General features: G+C 45.8%; 1 protein-coding gene across 1 annotated transcript in view; it reads left to right on the forward strand.

The window, feature by feature from the left end:
- Positions 1–16,358, forward strand: part of LOC134574693 (alpha-2-macroglobulin-like protein 1) — a gene marked incomplete at its 3' end in the record, with an annotated part of 117,709 nt that extends 101,351 nt beyond the window's left edge. The window contains exons 29-34 of the mRNA XM_063433812.1: positions 3,793–3,949; positions 13,126–13,200; positions 13,970–14,132; positions 15,348–15,550; positions 15,759–15,974; positions 16,305–16,358. Of these exons, the coding sequence (XP_063289882.1) occupies positions 3,793–3,949; positions 13,126–13,200; positions 13,970–14,132; positions 15,348–15,550; positions 15,759–15,974; positions 16,305–16,358 (868 nt within the window). The remainder of the gene's footprint in view (positions 1–3,792; positions 3,950–13,125; positions 13,201–13,969; positions 14,133–15,347; positions 15,551–15,758; positions 15,975–16,304) is intronic.
- Between the last annotated feature and the right edge of the window lie 1,103 nt (positions 16,359–17,461).

Raw genomic sequence — 17,461 nt, forward strand, 5'->3', positions numbered from 1 at the left:
GACACCAGATGTGATTGGCAATGTGCACTGGAACAGTGCTGCAGAGCACACGCTGAAGTAGGCCTGAGACACCCGCTTGAAGACAAGTAACTGCTATTCAATCTATAACAGTGAAAAACAAATTTTGGTTGTAAAAGCACGCTATAGAGACACAAGATATGAGTGGCATTTGTCAAAGCACACTGGCACAGGTCTGCAGAGCACACGCTGAAGTAGGCCTGAGACACCCGCTTGAAGACAAGTAACTGCTATTCAATCTATAACAGTGAAAAACAAATTTTGTTTTTAAAAGCACGCTATAGAGACACCAGATATGATTGGCAATGTGCACTGGAACAGTGCTGCAGAGCACACGCTGAAGTAGGCCTGAGACACCCGCTTGAAGACAAGTAACTGCTATTCAATCTATAACAGTGAAAAACAAATTTTGGTTGTAAAAGCACGCTAAAGAGACACCAGATATGATTGGCAACTGTCAAAGCACGCTGGCACAGGTCTGCAGAGCACACGCTAAAGTAGGCCTGACACCCAGACGCTTGCAGACAACTAACTGCTCTTCTATTACAGTGAAAAAAATTATTTATTTTAAATCTAAAGCTTAAGCTATTGTAAAAACAGATATGAGTGGTGGCACTGGGCAAGAGGGCACAGTATCCACTGTGAAACTCACACAGAAGCTGGCAGGCAGGCAACTGCTCTTCTATTACAGTGGAAACAAAGTTTTGGTTTTAAAAGCACGCTATAGAGACACCAGATATGAGTGGCAACTGTCAAAGTACGCTGGCAGGGTTGTGCAGGGCACACGCTGAAGGAAGGCCTGACAGAGCCGCTTGAAGGACACTGACTGGCTGCTATTAGCTTACACTGGAAACCTTTTTTCTTTGTAAAAGCACGCTAAAGAGACACCAGATATGATTGGCAACTGTCAAAGCACGCTGGCAGTGTTGTGCAGGGCACACGCTGAAGGAAGGCCTGACAGAGCCGCTTGAAGGACACTGACTGGCTGCTATTAGCTTACACTGGAAACCTTTTTTCTTTGTAAAAGCACGCTATAGAGACACCAGATATGATTGGCAACTGTCAAAGTACGCTGGCAGGGTTGTGCAGGGCACACGCTGAAGGAAGGCCTGACAGAGCCGCTTGAAGGACACTGACTGGCTGCTATTAACTTACACTGGAAACCTTTTTTCTTTGTAAAAGCACGCTATAGAGACACCAGATATGATTGGCAACTGTCAAAGTACGCTGGCAGGGTTGTGCAGGGCACACGCTGAAGGAAGGCCTGACAGAGCCGCTTGAAGGACACTGACTGGCTGCTATTAGCTTACACTGGAAACCTTTTTTCTTTGTAAAAGCACGCTAAAGAGACACCAGATATGATTGGCAACTGTCAAAGCACGCTGGCAGGGTTGTGCAGGGCACACGCTGATGGAAGGCCTGACAGAGCCGCTTGAAGGACACTGACTGGCTGCTATTAGCTTACACTGGAAACCTTTTTTCTTTGTAAAAGCACGATAAAGAGACACCAGATATGATTGGCAACTGTCAAAGCACGCTGGCAGTGTTGTGCAGGGCACACGCTGAAGGAAGGCCTGACAGAGCCGCTTGAAGGACACTGACTGGCTGCTATTAGCTTACACTGGAAACCTTTTTTCTTTGTAAAAGCACGCTATAGAGACACCAGATATGATTGGCAACTGTCAAAGCACGCTGGCAGTGTTGTGCAGGGCACACGCTGAAGGAAGGCCTGACAGAGCCGCTTGAAGGACACTGACTGGCTGCTATTAGCTTACACTGGAAACCTTTTTTCTTTGTAAAAGCACGCTAAAGAGACAGCAGATATGATTGGCAACTGTCAAAGCACGCTGGCAGGGTTGTGCAGGGCACACGCTGAAGGAAGGCCTGACAGAGCCGCTTGAAGGACACTGACTGGCTGCTATTAGCTTACACTGGAAACCTTTTTTCTTTGTAAAAGCACGCTATAGAGACACCAGATATGATTGGCAACTGTCAAAGTACGCTGGCAGGGTTGTGCAGGGCACACGCTGAAGGAAGGCCTGACAGAGCCGCTTGAAGGACACTGACTGGCTGCTATTAGCTTACACTGGAAACCTTTTTTCTTTGTAAAAGCACGCTAAAGAGACACCAGATATGATTGGCAACTGTCAAAGCACGCTGGCAGTGTTGTGCAGGGCACACGCTGAAGGAAGGCCTGACAGAGCCGCTTGAAGGACACTGACTGGCTGCTATTAGCTTACACTGGAAACCTTTTTTCTTTGTAAAAGCACGCTATAGAGACACCAGATATGATTGGCAACTGTCAAAGTACGCTGGCAGGGTTGTGCAGGGCACACGCTGAAGGAAGGCCTGACAGAGCCGCTTGAAGGACACTGACTGGCTGCTATTAGCTTACACTGGAAACCTTTTTTCTTTGTAAAAGCACGCTAAAGAGACACCAGATATGATTGGCAACTGTCCAAGCACGCTGGCAGGGTTGTGCAGGGCACACGCTGATGGAAGGCCTGACAGAGCCGCTTGAAGGACACTGACTGGCTGCTATTAGCTTACACTGGAAACCTTTTTTCTTTGTAAAAGCACGCTAAAGAGACACCAGATATGATTGGCAACTGTCAAAGCACGCTGGCACAGGTCTGCAGAGCACACGCTGAAGTAGGCCTGACACCCAGATGCTTGCAGATAACTAACTGCTCTTCTATTACAGTGAAAAAAAAAATTTATTTTAAATCTAAAGCTTAACCGATTGTTAAAACAGATATGAGTGGTGGCACTGACTATACAAATGGGCAAGGCATCCAACCTCACACAGAAGCTGGCAGGCAGACAACTGCTCTTCTATTACAGTGAAAAAAAATATATTTTAAATGTAAAGCTTAACCGATTGTTAAAACAGATATGAGTGGTGGCACTGGGCAAGTGGGCACAGTATATGCTGTGAGCCTGACACACAGGCTGGCAGGCAGGCACCTGCAATTACATTACACAGGAAAAAAAAAAAAAGCAGCCTGATGTTCTAGCCCTTAAAAGGGCTTTTTGGGGTGCTGTCCTTACAGCAGAGATCAGATGAGTCCTTCAGGATTGTAGTGGACACTGAATACCCTAGCCTAGCTATCAATTTCCCTATGTAATCAGCAGCAGCTAAACTTTCCCTCCTCTCACTAAGCATGCATCTTCCGAATGAATCGAAAATGGATGCTGGGAGGGAGGTTGGAGGGTGTGGAAGGGAGGGAGTGCTGCTGATTGGCTGTAATGTGTCTGCTGACCGAGAGGCACAGGGTCAAAGTTTGCCCAATGATGACGAATAGGGGGCGGATCGAACTGCGCATGTGTCCGCCCGCCGCGGACAGTTCGGTACATCACTAATGTTAAATGTAACACAAATATAATATAAATAAATATATATATATATATATATATATATATATATATATATATATATTTATATGTATCCTTTACCATAAAATGATTAAAACATATATAATAGTATCAATAGCTTTTCCTGCTTTTCCTATTTCCTGCTCTTCATTTTCTCTCACACTTTCTTATCCAAATATTCATTCCAGTTCCTGTATTGTTACAACTCAAGTTCCACACTTTATGCTGATATGCCATGTTCTTCTCACCGTTCTGTTTTCAAACTTTTTTCTTCGTGGCTTACAATCTCTTATTCTTTACGCATTTGTCACTATACATTTTTTCACTCTTATATATTTATTTGTTTGATTCCCACACTTTTTTTTTTTATTATTCCAACATTGTCTTTCCCATTACCAGGCTTACTGCTTTTGTAGTGAAGTGTTTTTCCCAAGGGAAACTTTACATATTTATTGATGAAGATCTAATCAATAAGGCTGTGACATGGCTTGGAACACTGCAGCAGAATGATGGATGTTTTAAGAGTGTGGGGAGAGTTATTCACACACTCATGAAGGTAAACACATCACAAAACACCATGAAGACCTATGGCCTGTATTTGCCCAATTTATATATCATAGTGTATGGGATGCAACATTTTAGTGGTGAAGCTCTTACTAGATGGGGCATTGGAGACCATTGGAGTTGAAAGATATGAATAATAACAATCCTATTTAATTTTGGAGCGCTCTGGTAATCTTAATTCATGACAGGTGTATAGTCGCCATTTGGGCAGTCGGAATCCAGGACAAACCACCCCCATAACCTAACCCAATAACACACGGACACTAAGTATTATGGGGAAATTTGTCCACAGCTTTATTAACCAATAATTATAATAATAATAATAATTATAATAATAATAATAATAACAATAATAAATTAACATATTAAACATGGGTCATTGCCCCCCATACTCCGCCCCCTCGCATCCTGTTCCTTCGGCTACCATACAAAAGGCAATGACCCCCATATAATAACACATATACATATTTATAACATATTTATAACATACACCAACATTCCAAAGTGCCAACCATCCATTAACCACGGCAGGGGTATACCCGGATACCCCTGCCACACCAGGTTCTGAGTCACCTCCAGGACTCGAAACCTCTCAACCACCGATGACCACAATCTGTTATTCCACCTCACGTTCATCCAGGGGAGCCTATTTCCTCTCCTTCGGCTCCCCGTCCCGCCACAAGCTCAGACCTTGACCCCTTAAGCTGTCTGAGCTCCGCCACCCCGAAGAAACAGAGCCATCCGGATACCATCCTGCCAACCCAAGTTGAGCAGGTCCAAACCCACCTCCGAGAGGTGAACACCATCCGAGCGGTAGTATCCCGGCAACCCTTCCTCCAGCTCAAGGTGCCTTACTACCACACCCCCAACCTTTCGCACAAAGCTTGCCATCAAGCTATTTACCTTCTTCCTGCACCTATCCATAGCTACCGGATCCCGAGCGTGCCGCCACCGGCGCCTCGGGACAATCTCCGACCACACCAACATGACCCCCGGAAGCAGGCCCCTCAACTTATTGATGTCCTGCTTCATCCACTTCACCAGCCGTCGTTGCGGCGTAAGGCCCAGGTCATTACCCCCAATATGCAGGACCAGTAAGTCCGGCGTGTATCCCGCCGCCAGCATCCCAAACAGTTTACCACAAACATCCCCCCAGCAGAAACCCCGATACCCAAACCAGCGAACCGCCAACTGGCCCCTTGGAAAACCCAGCTGCTGGCCTTGCGCTCGAGCTGCGGCCCTCCTCTCGGCCCAGAAGACAAACGAATGGCCCACGATCCATGCTTCACGCCCTGGGGGGAAAAACAAATGATGAGGGAAGTCCGACAGAGACCCCCACCCCAGCCCAAATAACACAGAGAACCGTTACAGTACAGCCAGTTACAAGTCGCTCATCCCCAGCATATATACATTTTTTTTTTGCATAAAACGGTCCCCAAACTCATTATTCCAACAGACCCAATCGGACATAGGAACGGAATCTTACTGATTCCCACCTCCCGATCCGTTTCACCACCTCGTCCCCCAATCCCAACCGAGCCGCCTCTGTGGCGGCCCCAATACGGAACGAGTGTGTTCCAAATCGTTCAGCATGAAGCCCTAACTTGCCCAAGCCCAACCGAAAAACTTTTGTGAACTGAAACCGAGAGAGGGAGGATCCGTCGGCATGCACCAACAAGGAACCCCCCATCACTGGCCTCCGTGCCAGGTACTCTGCCGTAGCAGCCAACGGGCACAAAGCCGAGCCCGGCAAGGCCCCCAGTGCCACGTCCCGGCCCACGCCGCGGACATCCGTTTTGGAGCTGCCCAGGTGCACCACCACCTTCCCATCCAAGACACGAGCCCCCGAAAATTGCAAGCCCCCTTGCACCATCTTATTAGCGCTCACCAATTCCCCAATTCGGAATGCCCCAAAAAACGCCAAAATAAACGCCACCTTGAACAGAGAAGCCTCGAACCCATCGAAACAGATTTCAGGCAACAAACCCACCAAATCCCCCAGTAGTCGAACCGACACCGGGCGCCTGGTATCCGGCGACCTGCGTCCCTTGCGATAGCCCTTCAGGGCCTGCCTGATAATGAAGGTCTTAGTAAAGTCCTCCTTCCCATGCCATCTGAACCAAAACGCCATCGCCGCCATGGACCTGTCCACCATGGCAGGTGACGCCCTTTTTGCCAGCAACTGACAAGTGTACCACAGGAAAGCATCCCGCAGGGCCTCCCCGCTGTCCACGGCCAGCCCGTCCAGCGACCGCTCCCACAGGCCCCAAACCTTACTGTACGAGGCCCAAGTGGCCGGTGCCAGAGAAGCCTTCACAAGTCCTCCAAGCAGGATGTTCCCAGCTGCCAAATCTCGTCCGGGCAAGCCTGCCCGTCCTTCGAAGCCCCCGGCGCCACCAGCCAGAATCGGGACCACTGAAAACGAGACAGAGCATCAGCCACCTCATTCAAATAACCGGGAACATGCCGCGCGCGAAAAACAACATTCCGAGACATACACAGCAATACCAATCGCCTAAGCAGCCTAACCACCGGCCTGGAGGCCGCAGACTGACGATTCACCGCGTGAACCACCGCCATGTTATCCGAGAAAAAGACCACTTTCCGATTACGTAGCCTGTCGCCCCATAGTGCCATCGCAACCACTAACGGGAATAACTCAAGGAAAGCCAAGTTGCGCATAAGAGGGCTCGAACCCCAAGAGTCCGGCCACCTCTCCGCACACCAACAGCCACCAAAGTATGCCCCAAAACCCACACTACCCGAAGCATCCGTGAAAAGCTCAAGCTCGGCCGATGACTGGCCCTCCTGCCTGAACAACACTGTCCCATTAAAATCCCGCAAGAAGGCATCCCAAATGCCCAAATCCTCCTTCATGGCCGCCGACACCCGGATGAAATGGTGCGGAGACCGAACCCCCGCAGTAGCAGCCGACAGGCTGCGACTGAAAACCCTTCCCATCGGGATCACCCGACACGCAAAATTGAGCAGCCCAATCAAAGACTGGAGCTGCCGCAGAGTAGCCTTGCGCGCCCCCGCCACAGCGGCCACCGCCCCTCGAAGCCTGTCCAGCTTATCCCGAGGCAGCCTGCATTCACCCAACCCAGAGTCAATCTCCAGACCCAGGAAACTCAGACACGTGGTCGGGCCTTCAGTTTTGTCCGCCGCCAGCGGAACCCCGAAGTGGCCCGCCACCCACTCAACCGTCCGCAGCAGGCGCAGGCATTCCAAGGAATCAGCCGGCCCCACGCACAGAAAATCATCTAAATAATGTACAATAAAACGATTCCCTGCTTCCACCCGTACCACCCATTCGAGAAAAGTGCTAAATTTCTCAAAATAGGAGCACGAGATGGAACAACCCATGGGCAGGCACAAGTCCACGAAGTAGTCCCATTCGAAGAAACACCCCAGCAGGTGATGACAGTCCCGGTGGACCGGCAGCAGCCGAAACGCGGCCTCAATATCCACCTTTGCCATCAGAGCCCCACGCCCGGCCCGCCGGACCAAATCGACCGCCCGGTCGAAAGACGCATAAGACACCGAGCACAAGTCCTTATGAATACCGTCATTCACCGACTCACCCTTCGGGTACGAGAGATGATGAATGAGCCTAAATTTACCCGGCTCCTTTTTGGGAACCACCCCGAGTGGGGAAATCCGCAGGCCTTCCAGCGGAGGCACTGTGAATGGGCCCGCCATGCGGCCTAGCCCGACTTCCTTGCCCAGCTTCTCCCTAACCACGTCCGGGAAGTCAGCCACAGACTTCAGGTTGCGCAGCCTTCCCGATCCCCCCTCCCGCTCCTGAAACGGAATGAAAAACCCCCTCTCAAAACCCGCCCGGAGCACAGCGGCATCCGCCCTGTTAACGTAGCGGCTTAGCCATGGCTCCATCGCGCTTAGCCTCACTGGGGTTAAGCCCAGGGGAAGCGGATGCTCCCCCTCCACCGGCCGCGGCCGCAGCACCGGCGCCACCGGACTTCCCTTTCTTGAAGCAGCGGTTGAGCCCATGAGCGCCTCCGCAGCCGGAGCACTCGTGCTTGAAGCGACAGGTGGTCCCCCATTTGCATTGGCCCTCATTATAGAGCCAACATAAGCCCTTTGGTAAGGCGGCCGACGAGGCGGACTGCCCCCTAGCGCCGGCCGAGTTCTGAAAGGGCTGCGCCTTTTGCGCCATCATTAACTTCATCCAGAGCGGCAGGTCCATTTGGTCCCACCGCATACCCGGGTTAGCCGCCAGCCGCTGCCTAAACTGCTCATCGTACCGCCACCACGCCAACCCTCCGTAAGTCCGATACGCTTCCCAAATACCATCCAAATAACAAAACAGCGAGGAGCATAACCCCGGCGATTTCTCGCCGAGCACGCTAGCCAGCACGCAAAAGGCCCTCAGCCAATTCCCGAAGGATTTCGGAATCTTGCGATACCGCTTCCTCTTCTCCTCCTCCTCCTTCTTCTCGTCCTTCTTATCCTCCTCCTTGAGGTCTATAAAGTCCTCCAAGGGGAGGAGGGAGAAGATCTCACAAAACTCTCCCTTCCATATCTTATCCTTCACTTCCTGCTTCAGATGGACCCCCAACGGGCCCGCAAACGACACATACGCGTGCTGTCTAGCCGCGTCGGGAATGCCCCCTGTCAACTCAGCCCTCTCGCTCCCAATCTCCCCCACGTCCTGCGGCAACACCATATCCCCGCCCGAACTAGGCCCAGTGGAGTTCCCAACACGCGAGCCCGTAGCCCCAACGCCCGGGGCCCACACCTGACCAATGCCGCTAGTGTCACCCCCCGCCCCCAATGAGTGGAGTAGTGCCTGAAGTGTGGTAATTAATGCGTTAGAGTGTAATGACCCACTGGACTCACCGGCCAAGCCCCCCGAAACCGGGACGGCGGGGGCTGCAGTGCGGATCGCCCGACATCCAGGAAGAGGAACTTCCGCTGCTGTCTCGCCGACCGGGGAGCCCACCCGGTGATCAGCCTGCGAGGAGGCGGAACGGCTCCGAGACCTAGGACAAGGAGAAGAAGTCCTGGGTAGGGTGTAACGGACATCAATACCCCTCCCGTCACGACCCCGGGAGCGCCTGCTCTGTACCGAAGCCTCCCGCTGACCTCTACCACCACGTGGCACCCTGGGACCCCTGGGGCTACGACTCCTCCCGTCTCTACTAGAAGGCCGCCCCTGCCGACCATACCTAGGGGCTGCCGCACATTCCCCTGCCGAGCTGTCCGAGGGGGAGCAGTGCCGACCCGACCTCCCCCGCGCCTCCCGGGACCCCTGCGACCTAACGGGTGATGGACTACCACTCTCAGAATCCGGGCCCCCCCGCCGCCCGACCACAACCGAGGATCCCGATCCCCGACCTCCTGCATTCTTCCGACTGACCGCTTCCGTAACCCCTTTTCCTGCGCCTATCCCCAGCGCCCCTTTACCCTTACCCCCCTTCTGACTAGACCCCGACAGCCCGGACCTACCCACCACCCCTACGGGGGACCCGCTTTCCGACCTGGCCACCTCTCGAGACCCCCCCCTGCCCCTGGAACTCACCCCTGTCGATCTACGCTTACGCTTAGGGGTCCCGGGACCCTCCCCCCTTAGGACTAAGGCCTGGGCACCCCCCACTGGCCTACTCCCGCCTCTCTCCGTGGCAGAGCTCCCCTTAACAACTGTTGGTATGGCAGGTCCGAGGCCTTGCATGCTGATGTGGGTTTTCACTGACCCATTGCCCGGTCTGCCGTTTTGGTGCGCGTCGCTCCATGCTTCTCGTTGGTATCTTTTGCAGAGGCGAGAGACCTTCAGGATGGGTGCTTGGGCGCTGGGCGTTAGGGCTGGCTGCCTGGTGGGTACGGTAGCTTCCTCACGGGGCCGCTGTGTTTCATGGCGTGCGTGGGGAGTGCTCGAGGTCAGCTCCATTGTGGGAGCACCTGGCTCGTCTGCTAGGTCGGTGGTCGTTGGTGAGGATAAGCGTTGTGTGGTGTGGCAGGCCGCATAAGCATCTGTTTGAGGGGCCACAGTGCGGGACAGGCAGGTCCTCGGTCCTTTTAACCCTCTGGAGCGATGCGTGGGGGCCTTGTTGGTTTCTCTGACCTGTGAGGGAGAGCTTCCGCCGATTTCAGCGCACATGTCCTCCGCCATTTTGGGCGCCGTGGATAATGGCAGCCTTGGGCTCAGGTTACAAAGCCTCCAGGTGAGGACCGGGATCACCCCCACCGGTCCAAAGGGGGGGGGGGCAGGTCCACCTGGGTCTCGGCTTCCCTCTGGGCACCATGTGGCAGGATAGTGGGGCGGCGGCCGTCCGCCCCACTCACCGCCGGCGTCGGCCCCAACTTGGCCGTTGAGAGCTGCACCTCCTGGGGACTGCAGCTCGTGGAGCCAGCCTCTCCCTGGAACCGGTATCTCCGTGGCGCCGAAGACCCGCTCTGCCGGTCAGTAATTTGATAATGTTCTTATTTATTTCGTTTTTTTCTAACTGGATTGCAGGAGCTGCTCTCGTGTGCGACTAGCCAGCTCGGCGGTCCGGCCCCGCCCCCCATCTATATAACTTTTATGTAACACCATATTTGCACCCCAGATACTTGTTTCGCTCATATGAATCTATTCTCAGTGTGCCATAAAAAGGTTAGCGTAGCTATGGACAACTTGGTGCCCATCGCACTACCACACTTTTGGAGATAGAAGTCACCCTGGAATCAAAAAAAAATAGTTTTCCGGTATAGGTTGAATTGACTCCAGGACAAATTAATCTGTCTTTGGGGGTAAGAGGAGTGGGTTTCTAGAATATGTCTAACTGCATTTATCCCTAGATTATGTTTAATGCTGGTATATAAAGAGACCTTTAAATACCCTACTCTAAGATGGCTCTGACAGCATCACATTCTGAGGAAGCCGGGCAAACCGGAGAAACGCGTTGACATCACACATGGGGGCGGAGACTGGAGGAGCTCAGCAAAACTCACACTAACACCGGTCGTGCTACAGTGTAACCGGATCACTGTGTCTTGGATATCACAGCCACCTTAAACCAGCATATCCAGCACCACCACCAGATGTACTTAATTAAGCTTGGCAATGACTAATAGCATTTGCTGAGCCTACTCACCATGCACTTTTGTAAGAGATAGTGTGTTTACCTATTTTTTTATATAATTGATTTTTTCTTTCTACAAATAAATTAATTTGCACTTAAAAGACAACTGAGCTGTCACTATTTGACTGAAATGTGATAATCTCGATTTCCATAGCCTAAATATTTGGGTAATTTCATGGGAATCTTGGTACATTAATCACAAGATGTTCTACGTATATATTTATCTAAAGCAGTCTGCAGTATTATCTGTGTTTATGTATTTCTATCCATGTACGCTGTGAGATGTGTCGTCCTGAGGCCATCTAACGACCATTAAGTATCATTACAACATTTTGAATTTTTCACAATTTATTTATATCTGTTTATCACCTGAACTGTGGTTTTACTGTACTGCTCCACTCTTGATTTATACATTATCTGTATAATAACAATAATAGCATTATAATACACAACTATAATCTTGTAATATCTTATAGACACATACTTTTAGTTAGGTCTGTTATTGATTCATTATGTTTTATATTTCAGTTTTTGTAATCACAAACCTACTTATAAAATTACTCATTCCGAAATGTCTACTGCAGACCAGGTCATACCTAATTTAGGAACCATGAGAGGGGAATTAGGCAACCAAGGTCAATCAATAATGTGTGTGTTGTCTGTAATTCAATGTGAATTTAACATTTAAAGCTATTTTGGAGAACAATTTGAAATTCACTTTTAGATGCACTTTGAAAGCCAGTCAATATATACTTTCATTAATAACCTTGAATGTCTTCAGCAAAAAACTCTCTGACACAAATTCTGTGTCACAAGCCAGGCTTAAAATGTACTGGCCGCTGCAAACCATCTCTTGTAAGATAAATGCAAATGCAGGGAATGGACAGCACTCTCCCACATGACTGTTGCATTCCATGTTTGTAGTATTTACTGTTATGCCAATGAAATAACACCTAAGACTAAGGACGTCAGAAAATATTGAATGAAGATACCATTTGTATCTATGCAAACATCATTAAGGTGACTCACAAGCAGTGAGGGAAAAGGGTTCACCAGCAAAGGCTTAATTTCCCTGCTTCAGGACACAATTTCCCTTTGCCAATAATGAGTGGGAGAGTGGAATTTTTGAGTGTTGTCTTCAAGAAAATCATCCAGTTTGCATGTTCAAGGAGTGAACACATGTTCATTCATAAAATCTCACCAACTGTTTACATAAAAAGAGGAAAATGAACACTTGCAACAAGACCAGTCATTTTGTAACTAATTTACTTTTTTTTAAATCATGTAGACACTTGGTGTGATAACCTGGCCAAAGAGTAGTGCAAGTCTTTTTTTCTCTCACATTATCTTTTCTCTCACAGGAAGCATGGTGAAGATTAGATTGCAAATCTTTGGAAATAGTGTGTACTCGAAATAGTCCCATGGTGCTGGGGGCTTTTGAAAGGGAAGTCTAGGCTCTACAATCACTTCAGTGCCCTTCTTCCGATATAGACAATGTGGAAATTCACTTTCCCTGTTAGATATATCTATGTCATCTCTTTTTGAATAGAAGGAAATGACTCTCTGGGAACCTGAAGTCTATTTGTAGAAAATCAAAAATTTCCCTGGGGATTTGGTCTGCATCCAGGTGTAGACTCCTAAACATGCAATGATCTCCTTTTGAATTATCTTTGAATTATCTTTCACGACTGATGAAAGACTCAAGAGGATCTACATAACACTTACTGGGTTATTCACTAACGTGAGAATGCAAGGTCAGTTTAAAGTGAATTTCAGATTTAAGGTCAAAGTAGCAAAACTGGAATTATTCTCTAAGCCAGCTATGCATTCCATTCAGCTCATGTGGCCTTAAATTTGGAATTCATTTTTAATTACCTTAAATTCTCACTTAAGTAAATAACCATGTTAGCAGACAGGCCATAATTTTATTTGAAGAAGAATTGTTTTTGTTTTATCCCATTTGACCTGAGAACTGTATCAAATACTTTGTTTAATGCTTTAAAAGGATAATGAACAAACCTTTACTGTACTACGGATGATATTTCAGTAATCCATTAAATATTGTTTTATATCACTCCCTGTGCAGGGAGGTGTAGAGGATGATGTGTCTCTGTCTGGGTATATCACTGCTGCACTACTAGAAATGGGAATTCCTCAAAATGTGAGTATATTACACTGTATTCCATTGCAAATTAAAATAATAATTAAAATAAGTGAGCACCAAAGTGATAACACAAAACAGAAATGTGGTGGATTTTACATCAACAGGAACAAATTACAAACAAACAAACAAACTAGGCATACACGCCTACGTGTGAATAAATACATAAGTAAATCGATATATTTGTATGAATACATTTAACATAATGCTAACGTAACACACTCTATATCAAAGCTCTTCCGATCATAATTTTTGAACTATGTTATGAAAAACAGATAAACAAAAAAATAGTGCAACATTGTTTAAATGTGGTACATATATATAAAGTATGATGAAATTATTATTACTTTGGAACAAGAAAGAGTATGTTAAAAATGAGTGTGTTCCAAATTAATCTGCATGCTGCTTCGGAGTGTCAAAATGTAAAGAAATTTTCTCTCTGTGTTTTACATATATGGTTTGGTAGAAATTATTATTAAATCATTTTCCTGTTTCCGTCAGAGGATTGTCTGTGTTTTTATTCATGTTTATGTTTATGTTTTAAGGTCATCTGCTTTTTCCACACACATGGTGGTAGTGCAGTCCTTTATATCAAGTTTGATGTCAAATTTTTGGTTACTGGAGATTGGGGTGATATCAGACCATACAATTTTTGCTTCTCCTACATCTCAGGCCATTAATGCTTTAATATTACCACAATCTACAGTGTTGTGTTTTTCTTAGCTCTATTGTTATTGTTATGTTTTCTAAGCTAGCATTCTCTCCACAGAACATTATCCTGGCCAATGCGTTGAACTGCATACGAAACAAAGTCCCTAATCTGACAAATCCTTACACTCAGGCCCTGCTGGCGTATGCTTTCACGCTTGCCAATGATCTAGCAAAGAGGGCAATTCTTCTGAACAAACTGTATCAAGTGGCAAACTTGTCAGGTAATAATCCCTATAACGACTATACAAGATGTATGGATGTATACTTGTCTGTCTATCTGTCATCTATCATACAAAACTGCAAGAGATCAAATAGTGTATAAACAAAACGTCTAACAATAGTTTATCTACAATTAGTGAGAAATACACAAACTATATAGAAGTGTAAAAAAACTGATAGCATCTTACACAAAGGTAGAACATTATAATAGATTGTAAATGATAAATAGTAAATTGTTTGTAAAAGGAAACAAACAAATGTAAAGTTAAAGCTACAGTAAGAATGTAAGTTATATAATAATAAAAATAATGAAAACAATATATAATTCAGAATTTTTTATTTGAACTTTCATGGCCATGGCTCTCTACATATTCAATGTTATATTTAATTTTGGATACAATTACCAATAATGGCAAATCAGGATATTACATTTTTGCTAGTTTTGAATTACTTTGAATTAGTTATGTCATTGGAAACATGTATAAAATATGACTTATTTTTATTTGCTATAATTGTTTTTTTTGGCGACAAATTATTCATATTTATACATTTTATTAGTGACTATTTCATTCACAAGTGTACTTTAGCATCTGCCTTAATTTATTTAATATAGTTGCATATAGCTTATATATGTACATTAATAATGTGATACATATATATATATATATACATAAGTATTATACCCCCTTAGATCTAACAATGCTCCTTGCTTCTTCTTTTATAACCACTTCCCGTGCTAGACTGCAGGGCTTCTCTCCTGCGGCACCAACCCTTTGGAATGTACTTCCCCACACTTTCCCCTATTCTGTCTTACTTTAACTGCTCCTCAGAGACACTCATGTTTAATTAAGCCTACCACTCAGCTCAGTAACTAACACATTGCACTTATTGAGTAGATGTTCACATCTCACTTAACATCATCCTCCCTATTGTAGCCAATGCCTCCTCTTTCTCACCCCTCCTATCCATCTAGATTGTAAGTTCCCTAAGGAATAGGACCCTCGACTCCTTCTGTGTTTGGTTGTCAAATTTTATGATGTCTCTTAGATGTATTGTATCTTTCTCTTTCTACTTATACCATGTAGAAAGACATTGATGTGGAATGTGTTGGTGCTTTTTAAATAAAGTATCATACTAATAATTGCATTAATACTATCGTAAAATAACAACATTAATCTTTGATGATGCAAGGTGATATTTAATCTACATCCCCTTAGATGACGAGACACACTGGGAGTACAAACTACAGTCTTCAGGATCAAGAGGTGGAGCGTCAGCCAGTGTGGAGTTAAGCTCTTATATTCTACTGGCTTTGGTCTCAGGTTCTGATGTGACTACAGAAGATATTGAGAAAGCATCACGCATTGTACGGTGGTTAATCAAACAGCAAAACCCCAGTGGAGGCTTCTCATCCACACAGGTAACACAGAGTGGAGTCTTGCCCTTAAATGAAAAAATTAAAGGGAAGAGACAATTCAGACACAAATATAAGTATTATACATAATACATTTCACAGCAGTAACGTGCTTTATAGCCACTTGTTTTACTTTTTTCATCCTTTGTATTTTAATTGCAGTTTTAGGGATATATGTGTAAATCATCTCCTTCTTTTCTACCTTCCATCACAGGATACAGTTGTGGCCATTCAGGCACTGGCCAAATACTTGCGGGTCACCTTTACGGACCAAATGAATGTGCTGGTGAATGTGTCTGATAAGAAAGGATTTCAAAAACGGTTCCAAGTGAATTCACAGAACCGTCTTTTACAGCAGAGTGAGACTCTGCCACATGTACCAGGAGAATATTCTTTAATTGTCACGGGCTATGGTTGTGTCTACATTAAGGTGGGAATACATCTATTTTTGTATCATCCTCATTTGGTTTCCCTACTCTGTTGTTTATTTTTTTCTTTGTGTAATAACAATACTTTGCCATTTGCTTTCTTCGTAAACACAGCAATGAATTTTGCATGGTTTAAATTGTCCTTTGAGTCCAGAATGACCACGACTCAGTATTTATTGAATGCTCGAGTTGTGGATTTCCTGATATTTAAGGAGAATCATGGACCATTACTTATTTGACTGTAGCCATGAAAGGACACTGTGTCTTATATTAAAAAAAAAATTCTGAAGACCTCTCTTTTCCCCTGATATCTGCCTTCAATTATCTTACAGAGTGTCCTGAAATACAACGTTTATCCAAAAACCAGTCGCTCGACGTTTGACCTCAAAGTCGCTGTTTATCACACACAGTGCAACAGCCAGGGTCTAGAGCAATTACAGCTTGCTATATTAGTCAGGTAATGTCCTTATTATAAAAATGTTGATATAATTGTCACTTCTATGACCAGTTCCTATTTGCACTTCATGTTTGTCTCTTTTTCCTAATAAACAGACTGATTGTTGTTTATTTATCCATGCTGTGTAGACAAAGGATTAATTATTTGGGAATACTATTCTTGTAATAACCTGCACTGGACTAAATTGAATTATAATGGTGCTGTACTCTTTCTTATATATCTGTTGGTATATTAAAAAGGTTACTCTAAGCACCATGACCACTTCAGTGATTTGCAGTATTAATGGTACCTTAAGTCTATATGTGCACTGTCACAGGGTGCACATATACCCCTTAGCAGCTTCATGGGGTATCATAAGACAGCCCAGAACTAAAGTTCAAATTGATGAACCAGACACTGAGGTGTGTGAAAGGTTGTGCTTGATGCACACAAGTATTTGTTTTCACCTAAATTACTATAAAACTGTCACTGTGGATTGAGATTTAAAATGTGCAGATGAGGTGGGTTAATACGTTTTAGCTGCTGTCAATGTTTGTTTTTCAGTTTGATTTTATCAAATATTTTACCCTCGGTCAGGCGCAACTGATCGAACAGGCACAGCCAATGTTTGTTGTTTTGTCCTAACAAGTATAAAAGTGCATTATGTATGGAACATGCTACTTTTTATTGTAATAAATGCTCAGAAATTGCTTTTGCCAATGTTGTAGAGCAAATGGAATAATAAACATGTTTTTATTTGAGTAAAAAGTTTGTTTTGTAAAAGTGGCCTATTATGCACAATGCGCCCGATCCTGTTCTTACTCACATTGCGCCTGACCGAGGGTTAAACATGGTATCCTCACCTCCAAGAATTTGTAACATTATGTTCAATTAGTCCCTATTTTTAACAACTACATATTTTTGAAAATACTGAATACGGACAGTCTGGAGAGCAGACGTAACCAGTCCCAAATGAGTTTTGAGCATTCGGTGTTTCTGCTCTAGAAAGTATATTATTAGATTGTATTCATGTCTATTGTTGCAGTTACACTG

This window comes from Pelobates fuscus, chromosome 10 (assembly GCF_036172605.1).
Source record: "Pelobates fuscus isolate aPelFus1 chromosome 10, aPelFus1.pri, whole genome shotgun sequence".
Lineage (NCBI taxonomy): Eukaryota > Metazoa > Chordata > Amphibia > Anura > Pelobatidae > Pelobates > Pelobates fuscus.